A 21,074-nucleotide genomic window follows, 5' to 3' on the forward strand; every position below is an offset into this window, starting at 1 on the left:
CTTAAGCAGTGTAAAGAAATGAATGAAATCAATAAAAACTTTTAACTTGCTATATTCGGAAAATTGGAGATTGATAAATTGGCAGCTTTACTCAGATCTTTCTTCTTCTTGGAGAGTTTGTTTAGCAAAAACTTTAATTATTCCACAATGTCTAAGATCAATAAGCACGCACCTGGTCGCATGATTACTTTCAGTGTATGCGTACACAAATCTGACAAACTCCCTCCAGTGCGCAGGATAGCAACAACTACGCACAGCAGAAAGGCAAAGTACCAAAAAAATTCTCAATTAATACCGAAATCTCCTGTGGCGCCGCTAGCAGGCTGCGACGTTTCCTGGAGCGCGGCTTTTCTCCAGGACAACAGCTAGCAACTGTTTGTTCGCTACCTCTCGCGATAATAATATCTCAGTCTCAGAGTTTGTGTTTACATGCAACAACAGAATCAATAGCCAACGTTACAGAAAAATACGAACGTCTAACTTTCAATCTGTCTCTGGATACCACAGACTCTTTGTTGATTGTCCATGTGACTAATACAGCAGTCCATAATAACAAGTCAATATAAGCTTCAAGCGTAATTTCATCTAAAGCTTCTCGGCTATCTCCATAAACTCTTCGACTCTCAATATTAGTCATTTCCACCACAATGCTCTGATTATTATCGTTTGTCATAACTTGCAAAAGCTCCAAGTGATACTTTGTCTTTAGAGTGAATCAGTTGAACAGCTTGCACATTGTCATTTGATGTATCAATATCTGAAATTTCTTCTGTATGAGATAAAGCACAAATGTTGTCATCACTGGTGTCATTTTGTTGTTCTGTCAGATGCGTTTACTAATGCTTCCGGATGCTCATCGGAAAGAATTCGTTTTGTCATAATAACAATAAAGAAATTAGTACGATAGGTACGTGAACTACGTCTCCACAGAATAGCTGACAAAACGTAACTGTTAGAGATAATGTGCTACAATAATTTGGACGTAGTGAGCGACTTGTATTGTTACTTGAGCTTCGGACATTTAACAATAAGGAATCAGGTATTTGCTTGGCTACAAAAACAGTTATGCTTATACTTCAGGCTTGTACAAATAAAACTTGACTCTGACATTTGCACATTCTGTGAATGGGCCCCCGCGTTGTACTGACCTAAAGAATAGAAGTCTAACAAATTAAGTTTTAGCAAGGGGACAAGTAATTTTTTTAATTTGAGATTTAAGGCATTTAGAACGTTTGGAAAAACAGTCACCAGGCTTGTAGCAAAACCATTTAAATGTTAAAAGGTTATGGAAGAACAAATTCCTTCTCAGTTCATATTGACCTGGAGATAACAGCAGGATTAAATGACAGTGTACGATCTAGGCTGACTCCCAGGTATTTTGGTTTGGTGCAGTGTTGCTCTCTAACACCTCTCCATTCTACTTAGAACTGTCGTGAGGCTTCTCGCTTATGCAGAAGACACATTGTTTTTGCACACTTCTACCAACTCAGCAATAAGTACTCTATCTTAACTACTTTAGAAGTGAACTATTGTTTTTGTAAATTGCAATGAAGAAACAAATTAAAAATAAGAAAATTTTGATGTTATCAGACTATTGGGTGCTCAGGCATGCAGCAGATTTCACAGTGTCTGCTAAAGAAGATGAATGAATGAGTTAACTAATAGTAAATACTGTAAATATTGATTAACATTTTATTTAACTGGGTGAAGACAGCTGTAGGAAGATTGGAGGAATGGGTTGGACTGCTGAGGAAAACGCGAGTAGTGTGTTCGATAAACTGGAAGTTGTCTTGACCTGAATCAGGGGAAGAGCACAGGGAAACCGGAGAAGTACTGACTATTAACAAACTTGTTTTTGAAACAGGAAGGGTGAATTGATGTATATGTGTGTAAGAAGTAGCGAGAAGAACGTCTCAGCTGATCAGTGATGTCCGTGACTTGCATGCTCTTGCAACCGGATGTAACCTATTGCGACAGTAGTAACCTTGGGGAACAATTGGCAGGCAGATTATTTTATTGCTGTGACGTCTGGCAGTTGTGAAGGCACAATCGTGTTCTGACTATAACAACACCGACCCACGTCCTGGAGCCTGTGCGAAACAGAAAGAACAGGGAGGCCGGATTTAGGCGAACTTATATTCGGTATTTTTTAAATTTCTTTGGCTGGTTTTATCTTGTTTACTCTTATGACATGGTTACTAAAGTATAACTTGGTGTATATAATTCTCACTCAATATTACATTTAAGAGTGCAAAATAATTTTATATAGACTCACGTCGATGCGTGAGTGTACCCCGATCGCGGGGCAAGTCTACGCACCTAAGGGAACACGTTTACGCAGACACAGAACACAGCTAATGAGTAAATAAAACGCACTACTAATATTTTCAAAATATGTTTTACTGGCAGGAAACAAAATTACAGTCTTTCTTACACTAATGAACATGGTAACACAATTTGTCTGGTACCAAACAAATGTTTTGGTAAACTTCGACCTGTTAGTATAACATGACCTACACAGAAATATGAATCATAATTAAAGCCCTATTCATTATCACTGTTTTAGATGCAATTTATACACACCAAAAATGTGTTGCCTGTAGCACAATCATCGTGAGCCCACCTTTTACAAGCAAAGCCCTAGACCAATTCTTGATTTATTTTTGATTGGTTGTATTGTTTCAGTCACTAAATACAAAAGCCATTTTCATTCTCTTCACCAGACTACTCTAAGTTGTAAGAGAAAGAAAGAAGAACTGGATGGGAATATTTTTGTTGAGAGGGGAGTGCTTGGTAATAGACGCTTTGGAAGGACTACTTTGTGGCAGCAGACTGAGACCACGCAGGAGATACAAGATGAAGACGACATGAGGAGGAGCGGAAATTACAATAACCAGAAGAGTATCGCTGAAGATAGAAGAGTTACGATTTGAAAACCTGCCTTTGGTCAGAACACTAATGACATCAGAAATAGACCTATCTACATTTTTCCTTGTTCTTACTTTCAGCAATTTCTTTCCCTTATCAGTCCTTGACTCCGTAGAATTTCCTCTTTGAGAATCACTAGCTTCAAGTAGCGTTTTTAGCAATTGCTACCTTTTATTCGTAGAGGGAGACCAAGAGATGAATACACTAAGCAGATTCAGAAGGATGTAGGTTGCAGTAGATACTGGGAGATGAAGAAGCTTGCACAGGATAGAGTAGCATGGAGAGCTGCATCAAACCAGTCTCAGGACTGAAGACCACAACAACAACCTTTTATTCTCATGTGGCCTCACATTTTTATATTGTGGTTCCAACTGATATTGTCTTAAAGTTTCATTCACTGGGGTATCAGTTAGGATCGCAATGCAAAACTGTGCGGAAACATTTCCACTCCGTGAGACTTTTTTCTGTGGGGACACATTAAAGATCTGGTGCATATACCGCTTCTACCACGTGATGTAGCACAGCTCCGGGAGAGAATACAGGAAGCGACTTCCACAGTCGACGATGTCATGAGGGACGCATATGGCAAGAATTCGATTACCGTATTGACGTCTGCCGGGTCACTCATGGTTCGCATATCGAATGTTTGCAAAAAATAAATAAATAAATAAAATAAAAATAATTCTCTTCAAAATGCACTGTGTATGACATCTGTACAGTGTTTAGTTCTTGTGCAATAAATAATTGAAAATGTTCCCGGGCTTTATGTACACCCTTTAGTAGTAACGTGCTCCGTGCGTAAACGTCTTCAACTACTTTGTGGATGTGTTGCAATCTCTGTCTTCTTCTAGAGTTTTTACTCCTTTCATTTATCTGTCTGAAATGTTTACTGCTGTCTTTAGCGTACGTGACTCATGTTTTGCTTCTTACATCTGTAAACGGCTGGTTTTGGGTGGCCAGAAAGTAGTCCACTATTTCATTTCAAGAGCTTTACTGGCTTCATGTCAATTCTGACAAACCAAAATATCTGAATGATGAGACTTTTTAGAATATCTTGTCATCGAAAACAACAGTTTTGATTCGGACTGCACTATTTCTGTAGAACATTACCGCTGTATTAGCTTTATAAATTCCGTCGTGGTTTCTGTCAGATAGCTTCTTTAAATGATAGAATGCACTCTGTAAAGCGTCTTCCTATCCTTGAAGTATGCACAGAGTAAAATAAAAATTTGGTACCTTTATGATTAGAGATCCTACATCTATGAATGATATCGTTTGTATGAATTTTAAGTAGTTGGTACAGCACGTCTTTATTTATTAAAATTAATCTGTATTTGTGCTTTCTGTGTTCATGAAAGTCAGCGAGCATTGGCGGCGTCCATTAAGTTGTTAGGATATTTATTATTTCCATTTTGAATTGTGGCAGCAATACTTTGAGAAACGTCTCTACGATTTCTTCGCAGCTTTCACAATAAATTCTACTCCTATGTCCACGAAACAAATTTCGTGTGGGCCCGGGGCAATGCAATTGACTTGGATTGTAGGAAACGGGAGATGGCAAAGGGCGAGCTTATGGTGCCTTGAAAAGGATAGTTCGGCTAAAGATAGGAAACCCCAACAGAAAAATCCGACAGGTGTACAGGCCTAGAGATGGCAGCGCTGTGGTGGAACTATCCTGGCGAAAGGCTGACGTTCTTTCCTGGGGGAACTTCATCGCAGTGCTAGAATTCAGCACAAAAACAGCCAGACGGAAATCAACCAGATTTATCTTTAACCTATTACGCTGTTGAAGGCTTACCACTGTGTTTGTTTACAATCGCTTCTCCGGGGCCTCCACAGTGGTGCTTTAATGAGCAGGTGTAGCGGAAACAAAAAAACTTACACCTGGAAAGATCGTTACTATCTTTTCAGGTTATTTTCAGAACTTCATACCGTCCCAGTCCGTCTCTTGTGGTTGCCACAGAGGCTGTAACATGGACCAGGCACAGCGCCTCAAGACGACTTCACGTGTACGGTCAGACGTCATTCGGAATGGACCTTCGTGGTTCCCACTTTTGTTTCACTGGTGCAGTTCGCTATCTCATGCACAGGGCACGCGATCGCAGACAGCACGGATATCTCTGATTGTTTCTTCGCACAGATTTTTCCTCCCATTCAGTTCGAGATAAGAGATGGAGACGTCCACCGTTATCCCAGAAGTGCAAACCGAGCTACGGGTCGCTTGCACGACCCGTCGTTGTTGCACGAACACCAGCTCTGGATTTTCGTTGCAGATTAAATCATGGCGAGACTCGAACCCACAACTCTTGTCTTTCGCGGGCAAATGCCCAGCACGTCGTCCCCCTGCTATCCGTCGCGTCACAGCTTTACGTTTGACACTAGGGAGACGAGGCACAATTACGAGGATTTCTTTCGGAATTAAAAAAAAAATTGTTTAGATTTATCGTGTTTAATATTGTTTAACTTTACAACACGATTTTAAAGTAGAAATTGGAATACATGCTTTTGACTCTCCATTACATTTAAGAGCGGAAAACTATTTTACACAGGCTGAGGTCGAGTGCGTAAACGTACAGCGGGTGTAGGGCAGGATTACGCACCTATGAGAGTCCATTTACGCGTGTCATAGAACACACTAATGAGTAAATAAAACGCAGTAGTAAAGTTTTTAAATTTATTTGATACAGGTTTACTTACATCAATTAATATAAAAAAACACAAAAATTATAGTGGAAATAATTTTTCCTGCGAAATTCCGGCTGTTAGCGTGCTATGGCCTACTCAGAAGTCTGAATGCTAATTAAACGACCATTCATTATCATTGTCCGAGTTTCACACGAAAAATGTTTTTCCAATGGTACATTCGTCGTGAGCTCACCTTTTACATCTAAAGCTGTGGAACCATTCGTGATTTTTTTTTTTGATTGGTTGCATCTTTTCAATCAATAAATACAAAGACAGCGTTCATTCTCTTCACCAGACGTCTGCTGCTTGCAAAAGAACTGTACGGGACATTCCTTGAGATGGGAGTGCTTGTTAACTGACGCTTTGAAAGGATTGGTTCGAAAGAGGAAACGGAGATGAAGGAGGGAAGACAAAAGGATAGACGACATAAAGTGAAGCGGACCCGAAAAAGGTGGCGGAAGACAGGAGAGCTTGGTTCAAATGGCTCTGAGCACTATGGGACTCAACATCTTAGGTCATAAGTCCCCTAGAACTTAGAACTACTTAAACCTAACTAACCTAAGGACATCATACACACCCATGCCCGAGGCAGGATTCGAACCTGCGACCGTAGCGGTCGCGCGGTTCCGGACTGCAGCGCCAGAACCGCACGGCCACAGCGGCCGGCACAGGAGAGCTTGGAGAGTTACCTTGCGAAAGACCTGTCTTTCGACAGAATGCTAGCCTGGTGACATCAGTGGAGGCGTACCCACATTTTTCCTTGTTCTTTCTTTTAGCAATTTCTTGCCCTTATCAGTCGTTGATCTCATAAAATTAATTCTTTCCACTTGAAATTCATTACGTTCAAATAACTTTTTAAGTAATTTCTATCTCTTATTCTCCTGTGCTGCCACTTTTTTAGATTGTGTCTGCAACTGTCTTGAAGTTTTCTTGACTGGCATATCAGTTTGGACTCCAAAGCAAAACAGTGCGTAAACGTGCCAAATCGTCGTGTTAGAATTAGTTTCGAAACTACAGTAGTAACTCTGAGGCTTTCACGTTGTACAAATGTATCTCGTAATGTAGCATAATTTCCTGTAAACGCAGATACACTGATCAGCCAGAAGATTGTAACCATCGACCAACTATCGATATAAAGCCGTCCCGGCGATGGCGTCGTCTGCTGGCGAGGACTGGCTGCTGGTCAGGCCCACGCACTGTGCATGTAGTACCAGTGGGCGTTCTGTCCGTGTGTAGAACGGGGAAAGCGAGCGATCTGAGGGCAGGCTGTGGTCGCCTGGAGGTGCGGTACGAGCATTTCGGAAACTGCGCACGACCTGTCGGATGTTCGAGGAGTTCAAATGGTTCAAATGGCTCTGAGCACTATGGGACTTAACATCTATGGTCATCAGTCTCCTAGGACTTAGAACTACTTAAACCTAACTAACCTAAGCACATCACACACACCTATGCCCGAGGCAGAGAAAATCCCTGACCCCGCCGGGAATCGAACCCGGTTCGAGGAGTCCTGTGGTGTCTTCAAGACTTGGTGAAACCAAGGTGAAGCCATGTACAGCTGTCGTGGCGTTGAGCGGCGAGCCTTCATTACAGATGTTGGACATCGCAGGCTGGGCAGACTGGTGAAACAGAACATCCGGCGAACTGTGGCGAAACTAGCATCAGATTTTACTGCTGGGCACAGCACAAGTGTGTTTGAATACACAGTGCACCGAACACTCCTAAGGATGGGCGTCCGCAGCCGACGACCCGTGCATGTGCCAGTGTTAACAGCACGACACTGGCAGCTACGACAGAAATGGGCAGAAGACCACCGACACTGGACACTGGCGCGGAGGCAGAGCGTTACACGATCTGATGAATTCCGATACCTACTTGCCGATGGGGGGGCGCGAATCTTTTACCTTCTAGGTGGACAGTTCTTTCACGCCCGTACTGTGGTAGAAAGACAAGGTGGCGGCGGCTCCAATATGCTCTGGAGAACATTCACGTGCGTATGCATGGGTCCAGAGGAGCTCGTATAAGGCAGCTAAGGAGTATCGTAAACTGGTTGCAGACCGTGTACACTCCTTCATGATGATCATGTTTCCCGACGGCAGTGGCATTTTTCAGCAAGATAATGCTCCATGTCACGAAGCCACGAGTGTGACGGAGTGGTTCGAGGAACACAGCGGAGAGTTGCAGTTGATGTGGTTGAACGTGGCGTCAGAGCTCACCGCCCTTCTCCCCGGAATTTACGGGAACTGCGTGACTCGTGCGTGCCACTGACGTGCCAGTTCCCCCCAGCGACCTACCGGGGTCTCGCTGCTTCCAGGTCACGACGCGCCGCCACTGTTATCCGTACCAAAAGTGGACACACCGGCTATTATAATACGTAGGTGGTCTTAAAGTACTGGCTGATCAGTGTAAATTCACCTACTGTCAATTCTAAAGGTGGTGCTCCCTAGGAGCTTCGATATTCGAGTATCAAAATTTACTCACCTTGCTCATACAAATATGATGTTCACTGTGCTGAAGCCACGAAACTTGTGACACCACTTGTCATCCATTATCGGCAGCTCCTACTCTGGAATACTAATTTTCCCTCACTCCTTTAACGTAACTCAGCGAGTATAATGTCCTGAAACTTCTATTTTCATATAACTCTCGTTGTGCGTTCAATTGGTTGAGCAAGTCTGATAATTTCCATACATTTCCCTTCTCCTTCCATATACTTCCATCCTGCTTGCCAAATACCGATCATCAATTATTTTGTAGGTGTTTACTCTTTATTACTTTTTCGTCAAAATATTCGCACTGTCGCTGCAGTTTTAGTGTGGGTGAATTTCTGTGATGCCGCCAGCATTACCGGTAATATGGGGGCTGTGAATGAGTCTAAAATGGGGCCTGAGGTGCCCACTGACTGCCCGTCCACCTGGTAGAGCACCCACTCTCGAGCCACCACTTTCCTGTGGAAAAACAGACTGGTGGGCTCGTGCGCTGGCGGCACTCTCACGTAGCGAGGTAATCAACAGCCGTCGTGCTCCTCCGCCTTACGGAACCGGGTGACAGGTAGCGTCTCAACGCCACTCCTCACCAACTCAGCCACCGAGACAAAATCTGTGAAATTCGTGACAAGACAGCGTAATCTGCAACATGTAACAGATAATGTAGAAGACTCTAATTACAGTCATAAAACAGTATGAAGAAGTTACATAGGCTAGAGATTGACAAAGATGTTTGTCAAATCAGGAATATCTCGTCTGAAAGCAAGAAAACTAATTACCTCGAAAACTCATCTGAGTGAATAATATGGCGGTATACTTCGAATATCCCTGGCTATTTTAAAACAGCAAAGTTCAGTTAATGTCATACCGCATAATATGAAACTTTTCTTTGATCCAACAAGTAAATATTTCAATAAGTGGCATTAACTTTCGGTTTTTCTTGTACATTACGCTTAATGTGATACACTGCTGAGGTCGCCATAGACTAAGTTTCGTTTCTGCACTCAATCAGTCAAGTCCGGCGTCGAAGGCCCAGCCAAGCCCCACCTTGGATCAAGAGATTTGGCTTTGGCTGAATTTTGAGCGGCACCGGAGTCTCGGGAACCACTTGCAGGCTGAATCTGGACAGCAGGTGCAGCAGCACCACCTTTGTCTCCATCAGTGCGAACCTCTGAGCTGCAACGACAAAACATGAGCAAGCAGGTGAGAAATATACGTAAAAACAGGAAAAAATTTCGATTAAAGAGTATCATTCTCTCAGCTTCTTCCAACAGGGCTCGTTTTGCACGCAGGCGTATGTTTTGCCATACTGAAGGGGGAGAAGCAGTCCCGTCTTTTATTTAATTGGGACTTAGGTACTATATTTATTCTCTGAACGCCATCTTATGTCGTATGGCGGCTGGTACTGTTTGTAGAACGGTGGCTGGTAGGCCCCTGTGTGAACTATATCTAATTTAAAAGACATGGTTCCTTCGTGAGACAGAAAGGAGCAATGTGGGTAACTTTCTAGGAAAGAACGATCTCGGAATTTTAATAGCAAACGGCACAGTGACGCAAACGGCCTCTCTTGTAACGTCTATCACTATAGTTGGACGAGCATCACCGTGACGGTTTCTCTTACTAAAGAAACCTGTGACGAAACGCGTTGCTCTTATTTGGATCTTATTTTCTCTATCAGCCCTACCTGGAAAGGATCCCAGACTGACGAGCAATACTCGTCACGGTCGAATGAGATTTTTGTCAGCTGCCTTCTTCCCGAGTGGACTACATTCCCTGAGGATGTTTCTAATGAATTGCAGTCTGACATCTGCCTTTGCTACAGTTCGTTTTATCTGAACATTCCACTATAAATCGTTCCGTACCTTTATTCCCAGCTATTTAATGGGGTTCAGAGTGGCTCCGCTACAAACTTTCAGGTATGATGAAGGAGGGCAACTGCATCAATTTGACATAAGGCACCCTAGTCCGAAAAGGCCGAGTCGAAAATTATAAGCAAAAATCGTTCTGATACCTTTGGAATACTCGAACTGGTACTGTTGTTCCTAAAATTGTAATTTACGCAAATTTCAGAGGTGGTAATATGGATCAAAACAAAAAAAGTGTTAAATATGGGCTCTAAAATACATAACTTTGACCTATATGCACTGTTTCGTCTTAGATACTGTAAAACATATCCATTCTTCTGAACGAGTGACCGTAGTTTTCGACGTATTCATTTTAGTGGTGATATTTACCTGACGTTTTTCGTTTTTTGGTCCTTGTTCTGTTGGTGTTACTTGCTGCCGCATTTACTGCGTGCATGCGCTAGCAAGTGGGGGTATTGTGACGGTACAAACCACCCGTTACTAGGTGAATAGGTCTAGTATGCAAGGACTGTTTTGTGGAGAGCGAGCGCGCTACACGGTGCGCGATTCGCGGAAGCGCGTGGCGCGCCCGCGCGAGATTTGCAACGAGTCGGTGGGATGGTCTTCGCCGCCGGGCGGCCACGTGGCCCGCAGCTTGGGGCATTGTTTGGTTTTTCGCGCATTCCGCGAAAACTGTGTAGCTTACGGCGAAGAGCGATGCGGCAGTGGACTGTGGTCAGCAATATGCACCTTCTGAAAGATCGATCTTTATTTCAAGTCACGAGACGCAAAAGTTATAGTAACCTCAAAATCGGTTAATATCAGGAATACTGAAAGATTAATAAAAATAGTAAAAAACAACGTACAGGGATGAGCGAGCACTCATTAAAAACGTCTCGTCACAGCGGGTCGAGTGCCGTACTCATATGTTAAGGTTCAAAAATAATTAAGCACGTAAAGAGCAATAAACAAACTTTGAGGCAAAATTATTAATAAAACTCAATAGAAAATTCATGACGTAAAGAACGGCACTATATAATATTTTGGGTGCCATCAGACGTATTTTAAACTAGTTAAGTTATACTATACATGAAACTTGCAAAAGTTTTCATTGTTTGCAAATTATTATTAACATTTATCGCCCATAATTAATTAATTATTATAGATATGCAGATTTTGAGCAGCGCAATGTGTAGATCGCTATAGATTACGCCAAAAATGTTGCTACATGCAGTTCTATGTTAAAACTTCGCAGCACAGATGTAAACAAACAAATTTGCGCTTAGTGGCAAAATTTTGCAAAAACTAAAATTTGATATACGGACGATAGAATAATCCTACAAATTAATGTAATACAGTAAATGAGATTTACTTTTTAGCGCGGTTCCGATGGTGTACTTATTTCTGTCGACGGATGTACAGGGTTATTACAAATGATTGAAGCGATTTCACAGCTCTACAATAACTTTATTATTTGAGATATTTTCACAATGCTTTGCACACACATACAAAAAGTCAAAAAGTTTTTTTACGCATTCACAAATGTTCGATATGTGCCCCTTTAGTGATTCGGCAGACATCAAGCCGATAATCAAGTTCCTCCCACACTCGGCGCAGCATGTCCCCATCAATGAGTTTGAAAGCATCGTTGATGCGAGCTCGCAGTTCTGGCACGTTTCTTGGTAGAGGAGGTTTAAACACTGAATCTTTCACATAACCCCACAGAAAGAAATCGCATGGGGTTAAGTCGGGAGAGCGTGGAGGCCATGACATGAATAGCTGCTCATGATCTCCATCATGACCGATCCATCGGTTTGCCAATCTCCTGTTTAAGAAATGCCGAACATCATGATGGAAATGCGGTGGAGCACCATCCTGTTGAAAGATGAAGTCGGCGCTGTCGGTCTCCAGTTGTGGCATGAGCCAATTTTCCAGCATGTCCAGATACACGTGTCCTGTAACGTTTTTTTCGCAGAAGAAAAAGGGGCTGTAAACTTTAAACCGTGAGATTGCACAAAACACGTTAACTTTTGTCAAATTTGCTGCACGAATGCGTGAGGATTCTCTACCGCCCAGATTCGCACATTGTGTCTGTTCACTTCACCATTAAGAAAAAATATTGCTTCATCACTGAAAACAAGTTTCGCACTGAACGCATCCTCTTCCATGAGCTGTTGCAACCGCGCCGAAAATTCAAAGCGTTTGACTTGTTCATTGGGTGTCAGGGCTTGTAGCAATTGTAAACTGTAAGGCTTCTGCTTTAGCCTTTTCCGTAAGATTTTCCAAACCGTCGGCTGTGGTACGTTTAGCTCCCTGCTTGCTTTATTCGTCGACTTCCGCGGGCTACGCGTGAAACTTGCCCGCACGCGTTCAACCGTTTCTTCGCTCACTGCAGGCCGACCCGTTGATTTCCCCTTACAGAGGCATCCAGAAGCTTTAAACTGCGCATACCATCGCCGAATGGAGTTGGCAGTTGGTGGATCTTTGTTGAACTTCGTCCTGAAGTGTTGTTGCACTGATATGACTGACTGATGTGAGTGCATTTCAAGCACGACATACGCTTTCTCGGCTCCTGCCGCCATTTTGTCTCACTGCGCTCTCGAGCGCTCTGGCGGCAGAAACCTGAAGTGCGGCTAGAGCCGAACAAAACTTTATGAGTTTTTCTACGTATCTGTAGTGTGTCGTGACCATACGTCAATGAATGGAGCTACAGTGAATTTATGAAATCGCTTCAATCATTTGTAATAGCCCTGTATGTATCAAAATTTGTAATCTTAACTGGTGAGACTGGTACTCAAATAACCAGGGGGTTGGACATCCGGGCCTATATAAGCGAGCGGCCATCTTGGCCAGGGGTCCTCTGTTATGCCAGCGTTGCCTGGATTTCCGCCCCCACCCGCTTTTACACGGCCCTCCAAATCCTTGAACGCCTTGCGCTCCGCCTTGCCTTCCGTATCCGCCTTCCTTCCCCCACACGGCTCCTGTATGAACTGATCCCCTTCCCCCACCTCCTCCTGTTCCTCCAACATCTCCGCCTCCTGTACATTGTTCGCAGACTTGATCCCCCCCACCCTCTGGTTTCCTCCTTCCTCTCCACCCCCCGCCCGTTGCCGCGCCTCTATCGCTGTATCCCTCCCTCTCTCCACCTCCACACCCTCCATCTCCTTCATCAGTGCAATTTCCAACGCCTCCCCCTCCCGGATGACGAACTTCGCCGTGACATCTACCCTTCCTTCCAACTATAACCTGGCCTTGTTTCCCCCCCCCCCTCCCCAGGGCCCCCTTTCCTCTTTCCTTCTTCTCCCAGAGCGGATTTCCCTCCGTCCCCCCTCCCCTGAGACCCTGCACCCCATACCTGCCTCTCTCCTTCCCACCCTACCTGGCCCTCTCCCGTGCGCCCCCTGCTCACCTCCCCCATCTCTTCCCCTCCCTCCCTTCTTCAGGTCTCCCTCCTCTCCTTGCGCCTGGCAGATCCTCTGTATTGCTCATCATCAGTGTGCCACATCAGTGTTGTGTTTAGTGCTGTTACTCGTGTGCGTCAAGAGGTGTGATTTTAATTGTGTGCTGCCTTGAGGTTCGCCGTCAGTGTTACGTTATGTGCTATGCCATCCGTCGCTACTTTTATGCTCCAGTCATACTGTGCCTTGTGTTCTTTTAACCGTCGCCGTGTGTGGCTTTTTGTATGTGCTACTTTTAAACAGTTTTTTGTTATCTCCATTTTACAGTCACCCCGTTTTGTTTTGTTTTGTCTTCCATGCTGTTCCCCCTTTTTTATATCTATGTTCACCTTATTCTCTCCTTTGCTGTTTTTTAATGTCTTCTGTTGTTTCGTACTGTCTTTCGGCTGAAGAGCAGCGCCTGTGCTGCTGCCAGCCCGCCCCGATGGGGAATTGAAACACAATAAAGGAAAAAAAAAAAAATTGGCCAGGGGTGAGTCGTTGGTCAGTCGTACGGCAGTCGGGGCGCCGGTGGGCGGTGAGCAAGTCCAAGTTTTGGGTGGCCCATGTGGTCGTTTGAGTAAGAATGTTTTTCGCGCCGATTTATTTCGACAAAGAGTATTGTTTAATAGCGCAAGTGTGCAAGCATATATTTGGTGAATTGGAAGTGCTACGATTATTTGTCTGTGTACGAATTACGAGGTATACATTGGCATAAGTGAACATGTGGCGATCTGTGATTTCGTGCCAAAACTGCTAGAACAAATAGGATAGTGGGACTTGCGGTTCTGTTCGAACTGATTGAGCAATTTTCGATTATAGCAGCTTACATTACTGATATTGGGGGCTCGGAGTCAAACTATTATTAAAGTAAAGCCGTAAACCGTCTCACCAGTGCTAATTTCAGTATGTGAAAGAAAAGGACAACGCCAATAAATAGTGATAGAACCGTGTCGTGAAAAAACTAATTTTGCTATAACAATCGCCTAATTTTTGTTCCCTAGCATAAATTGTACTCATGAATATTAATTCAAAAATTATAATGCGCGAGCGTGGAACAGTGTACTAATGCACCAACTGTGAAAATCGTTCCCTGACACATACGTGAGAGACAAAATTTGCATTAACATTTTTTAACGAACATTTGTATATGCACATTCGTGTGAACTCTTCAACCGCACTTTATTTACCGCCCCGTCGCACTGTGTAATAGAAACCTGACCTTTGATGAAGAAATACAGTAGCATCTGTGAGCCATGATATGTAATTGAGCATTAAAATAAACTTGAAGTTTCAGTCCTGTTTTCTGATGGTAACATTGTGACCATTATATTTTATTGTTAATTATCAGATTAAAATCAATCATAATTGTTTACTTGATTCTCCAATAATCCCAACTTTTTTTGCTTTGACACGCAATGAAATATGGGTTACTGAACGAAATGCCGGCCAGGGGGACCGAGCTGTTCTAGGCGCTTCAGTATGGAACCGCGCGAGGGCTACGGTCGCAGGTTCAAATCCTGCATCAGGCATGAATGTGTGTGATGTCCTTAGATTAGTTAGGTTTAAGTAGTACTAAGTTCTAGGGGACTGATGACCTCAAATGTTAACTCCCATAGTGCTCAGAGCCATTTGAACCATTTTTTGAACGTAATACATATTGGTCATAAAGTCCCGATCCATTTCTAAGAAATAATGGCTGCATTTACATAATACATAATTATAATACATTTCAGTGCCTATTTTTTCTTTTTAAGAGCAATCGAGAAGAATGCTTGCGGTAGAAGAATGTGTGGCTTTTGTTATGACGCGATTGCACAGTCTGGAGATGCAACCTGAGTTTACTTCGAGATTTCACAAGCCGGCACCAACAAGAGGTGAGTCACGATCTGGAAGGCCTCCAGAACCACAAGACACTCTTCAGCGTGTCAGAGAAACAATCGAAGCAAATTCCAATGCATCAAATCACCTTTAACCAATGAGTTAGACGCGCCAAAATCAACGATTTTGGATGTTTCATACTTCATGCTAAAGAAACAAGCGTACCACTTTGCGGTGCTTCACAAGTTAGGCCGCGAAAATTGCGGAGCTCGCCAAACTGCTTGTTACGATTTGGCAGAAGTTGCGCACAACGAACACTTAATGGGTAATATTTTTTTCTTTATTAATGAGACCACGTTCTACATTTGCGGAAAGGTTGAGAACATAACTGCTGCATATGGGATATCGAGCCACCACACGCTATCACTGAATGGCAAATAGGCACTCCAAAAGTGAATGCATGATTTTGATTCATTTTTGCGGAAAAACAGTTACAGCAAACATATACCACGATATGATGGAGCAATTCCTGAAACAACGACTTCAGCAAGAAGGCATATCTCATACTGTTTTTTTCCAACAGGACGGCCAAATTTTGCTGTCATAATGAGTACGTAAATGGAAAACTCGCCAGCAGATGGACAGGTAAAGGTTCACCAAGACTATGGCGATCGCGTTCACCTGACTTGGCACCCTCTGACTCCTCTGCTTGTGGGTACATGAAGTGAAGGATGAACGAAACGAAGCGATCTTCAGGCTCTAAGTGCACGAAACAGGGATGCAGCGTCGGTTATTAGATAAGGCACATTTCAGATTACATTAATGTCTGCTCCTCAACGAAGGAAGCAATGCTTTAAAACAGACGGAGGTCGTGTTGAAGTACGATGAAAATGTATACACAGAATGTCAATAAACTTGGATGTGCATTATGTAAATTCGTCCATTATTTCTTCGATGGATCGACGCTTCACCCTGTATTACGCGACAGTCCTTACAAACGCTACCAGTTTTAAAATGTTTGAGGATGATAAACAAAATAAATTGGACAAACTGTGCAAATCATAAATTTTTGCTCTCACAACAGAATCGTTTTGTAGATATGACATAGTGATAAAACTATGGATAATGAACAGAGCTAGCTGTAGAAAAAATCTCAGTAAATGAAAAACAACTAACCACGAGTTTCTGTGACTAGAAACAAATATGGGACTAAAGTAAGAAAGTGTTACAAGTAAACAGTTAATTTTTTCATAATATAACATTTCCAATCGTTAACTGGTTATAAAAATTATACGATCGACGATTTTTAAAGAAATGACGATCAAACACATATATGATAAGTATTGCATATGGATGTCTAAGGAGATGCCCAGAAATAAATTATTTAAATGAGTCATACCTTGTAGAAGAAAAGGCATTTGTACATGATTTTTTGAACTTTTGAATCTATATTAACACATTGCAGACTTTGTCAGTAATAATTAATTAAATGAAATTTCTAGTAATTTGCAACACTCTGAACGCAAAAATTCCACTTGTAATACCATCGTAGTACCTCGTGGTTCAAAATGAATGTCGGGATTTTAAGGCTTTGTAGGATTTATTACATTCAACTTCCAATTATAAGTAGTACATCAATTGAAAGAACAACTCATACAGTTTTTCTTAAAAGCATTCAATGTGAACACCATTCGTCTCACAACACACATCTAGTCGATAGTTGAGTTCCTCTCAAGCCCAAATCAGTGTGTCTTGTAACCTCCCCCTCACTTATCGACCTTAATGACAATGAAAAATTTAACCGCGTGTACATAATGGAAATTTGGGAAAAGCAATCGTCACCGAAGTTAATCTGTCGGTAAAGAGGGAGGAAAGAGTTACATCTAAATGAAAGGAAAAATGCAAATGAAATTGGTGGAAATTAATTTTGAAAAGGGGTAAAGTTAATAAAGAAAGTTAATGTGCGGTCGTTACGTTAACAATAAATTGGCGTTAATTAGATATTTAAGATTATAGAAAAATTACGGTCGCCAGTCCCATGGACAACTACTATAATAACTGAAAATGAAAGATTAATGCACATATATTTAGCACTAAAAGCGTGACAACTGAAGGTTGACAGATATTGTTTGAAAACTGAACGTTTGTCAGAAGTAATAAATTTCGCTTCACTCTGACTTAATTTAGCAAAAGAATTAATAAAACCGGAAAACTGAAAGTTAATTTAGTGACTGAAATTAATAGTGAACTTTGTTTCTGAAGCACTACGAAATTCAATAAAATAAGGTTATTCTTGGGCTACTTCAACAATCATTTCAAATCGAGATGACTGGGTGTTTGTGTTGTCCTCATCATTTCATTATCATCCAGGAAAGTGGCGAAATTGGACTGAGCAAAGGTTGGGAAATTGTACGGGCGCTGATAACCACGCAGTTGAGCGCCCCACAAACCAAACATCATCATCATCATCACAATCATTTCAAAAGCTACTTGAATCTACGCAATTTAGAAATAACAAATTTAACTTTGAACTTGAATTAAATGATTCTGAACAATTAACAATAGTAAAATTTAGTACGTACCAAGCTGAGCTGCAGTCACAGGTAAGCTAAAATACGGTAACAAAACTCGCACTCCTAATTCGTGCTTGTGTAATCTAAATATTGTAGCCAGCTATGAATACTTTAACTGAACTTTGAAATTAAATCAGTGAAATGGAATGATATTACTTTAATGCTGGCGTATGAATTTCAACGACACTCGGGTTCATTTCAGAAAAGGAAGGGACCCTGCTTGGTAATGCAATTGGGACAATGAGCAACAAAGATTCATGCTAAGTTGCTGTAATTTTGTGAGGCAAATGGGAAAATTTTAAAAGGTGAGGTCTGCCATACAGTTCTAAAACAATACGTGCTTCCAGTCTTCCTTGTTGTTTGATTGAAGGTTTGAAGTCGTCGATCGAGGAGGTGGCGACAGTCACTCATTGTCGGCCGTCGCTGTTGCAGAAGGTGGATGTTGGCGCGCCTTCTTCTCGACACGGTCACCAGGCGAAACGGGCTCTTGATGTGCGCCAGCTAACGCTTCCCGTCCGCGACACCGTGTCAGAAACTATCATCGCAAGTCGAGCGCAATTACATGCTGCCAAACCCCGAAAGCGCGGCATCTCGCGGGAGCTTCACACAACACACCTGCTCCACCGCCCTGCTCCAGCCAGACTCTGCCTCTGCCCGCGCTCCATGCGGCAGAGTTCACACTACCAAAGATCCTACACACTTCCGTTCCACATACGACCTATCGACGTAATCGTTCGATAGCATAGTTTTCCCTAGGCAAGACCTAGCGTAAAAATACAAATAATATTTACAAAACAAACCAATTATACATTGACACACACACACACACACATATAGTAAAACAATTACAATATATATAAAGACACAGAAATGTCATATCTTCAGGTAACAAAAATAAGGAAAAAATTTATATTACAATAGATGGAAATAGGAGGATATGCATTTCCGGCGTTACAAACTGTTGCAACAACTACTACAATCGTGTTTCTCAAGTCGGGTCGATCAGCTGCTAGCGGACGCTCATACATGTGATCCTTTATGAATCTCCAAAGGTAAGAATCGCACGGTGTTAGATCGAGTGAACGTGGAGGCCATGTGAAACAAGCTCGGTCATCCGGCCCCTCCCAGCCATTCCAGCGCTCGGCTACAAACAGTGTCGTGTCGTTTAACCAGCCGCGTGTTGAGTGACGGCAGTGAGGCGGCGCACCGGCTTGCCGCCAAATAGAGTTCTGTGGTTCAGGTTCTTCCAGTTGAGGCAAGAGGTACAGTTGTAGCGCATCAAGTCAAGAAACACCACTAACAGTTGCTTTACACAAAAGGAAAGGACGATATACTTTCCGTTGGGACATGGCACAAGGAACTTTCAAGTTAGGGGAGTCTCGTTGTAGTTGCACCATCTCGTGGGGATTTGTTGACCGCCATACAAGCAAAGTGTGTATGTTCACATTTACAACCAACCGAAATGGCGATGCATCACTGAAGAAGATACGATCCAGAAAATCTTCATTGTCAAACAGCAACGTTTCGTTTGCAAAGTTGGACGCAAACTGTATTCTGTAGGCTTCAGACCTGTTAAAGTTGTGAACTGTAAGGCCGTAGCTTAAACCTCTCCTTAAAAGTCTCGATGCAGACGTCACTGAGATTGATAATTCACGACTTGCGCTCCAAATCGGGTTCTTGCGGCTAGGCTTGAAAGTCCGCTTGTTCAATACTTCCTTTTGTCATTCTTGGTTGCCCTGTACTCTTACTTTTGCAAAGACAGTTAGTGTCTTCAAAATGATACAATCTACGGATGTTATTGTCACCTGGAGGATTATAATGGAACTTAATACACAACACACATTGCACTGTAACAATGTATTCAGTTCTTGCAAACTTTGAACGAGAAAAAGCTGTTTGTTCACTAGTCGCCATATTTTTACTATCGCTGTCTAACGGAAGACACAGTATACAAAGAAAACAATGTTATACCAGGTGCTTCGAAATGGATATCGGGGTTCTAAGGCTATGTGCCATTTATTCCATTCAACTTACAGAATACTACATCTAATGAAAGAGCAACTAGAACAACTTAAGAGTGGAAGAAAAATACTAGAAGATAAGGCGCCAATGAAGTTGTTTCCTTTTTAAATCACTTCATAACAGAATTATTGCTCAGGAAAGTCAAACATATTTAAGTCTTTTGTGATTTGTGTTCATACCAGAACAAGAATATTATATTGTACTAAGGTATCTTAATTATCTTGTGAGTGAACTGAAACTTTTGAAGACATTGAAAGTAGCTTCCCCTATTAGACGATACTCTTTTATGCAATGTGATAGAAAAATGGGACTGTTTAACACAAAATCAGTAGCTGATGTTCTAATCGACTGGGTGCGGATAATGCTTGAGGCTCAGGGTGAACTACTGATGTCATGGTGGTCAATAAAGATACAACACTGGAAGATATTTCTGAAGAAGAAATATTCGTTTCTAAGAACACCCGCCAGACAGGTAGTCATCACAAAAAACATCTCTGCATCATTCAAAACCGAGAAACTTATAATGGAGCTTCGATTTCATTGGTGGTAAAAGCTTGATAGAGACTTCAAGAGTAGAAGTCTGGAGAATATTCATCTCCTGCTTACAGATGTAAACTATACAAATATAATAAAATATTATTTTAGAATAATTTTATATAATGCTGATAATAATAATATTATTAATAATAAGTTATTATTATTGTCTTTACGCGACCTCTGGCAACACTGAAAGAAAAGTATGAGGACCTCCAGGTTTTGCAGGAGTATAATGGACAAGAAGCTAGAGCGTTTTACACGAGAGGTGTATGTTGGGACAAAATGATATTACATTTTATTCTTATTATCACTTTATCTAATGAAGTTAAAAAGACGAAGATAATTTGTTTAAACAGAAGTTTCTGAGTTGTTTCAATCACTGTTTTTCACTACAAAATAATCTGACACAATATTTAACAAAAAATACAGTTTTACTTGCAATATCGTCTATTCTGCTACAAACAAACTAAACGTTTTTCTCTTGTGATGCATGCCATTACTGTCCATATTCAGTCAATAAAACCAACATTTAAATGTTTAAGAACCAATCTGTATTGAATTTAAAGTGTATAACATGTCCTTCTAATGACTTCAGTATTCATTAGTTCTGTCCTTTAGTACCCCTGAAATTATCATTCAAGCTTTAAAATTGCTCTCCTGAACAGTTTCATAATGTGGGAAAGCACGTTATTTTCCTAATGCTCTTCATTTGAGACAGTAGTAAGAAGAAAATACTTGTACTGA

At 41.9% G+C, this 21,074-nt stretch overlaps 1 protein-coding gene across 1 annotated transcript in view; it reads right to left on the reverse strand.

Annotated features, from left to right (window-relative positions):
* Window positions 1-9,108: 9,108 nt before the first annotated feature.
* The window catches only part of LOC124794836 (cytochrome P450 9e2-like), a 130,072-nt gene continuing 118,106 nt past the window's right edge, over window positions 9,109-21,074 (reverse strand). The window contains exon 8 of the mRNA XM_047258501.1: window positions 9,109-9,272. Within this exon, the coding sequence (XP_047114457.1) occupies window positions 9,109-9,272 (164 nt within the window). The remainder of the gene's footprint in view (window positions 9,273-21,074) is intronic.

Source organism: Schistocerca piceifrons, chromosome 4, assembly GCF_021461385.2.
Source record: "Schistocerca piceifrons isolate TAMUIC-IGC-003096 chromosome 4, iqSchPice1.1, whole genome shotgun sequence".
Taxonomy (NCBI): Eukaryota; Metazoa; Arthropoda; class Insecta; order Orthoptera; family Acrididae; genus Schistocerca; species Schistocerca piceifrons.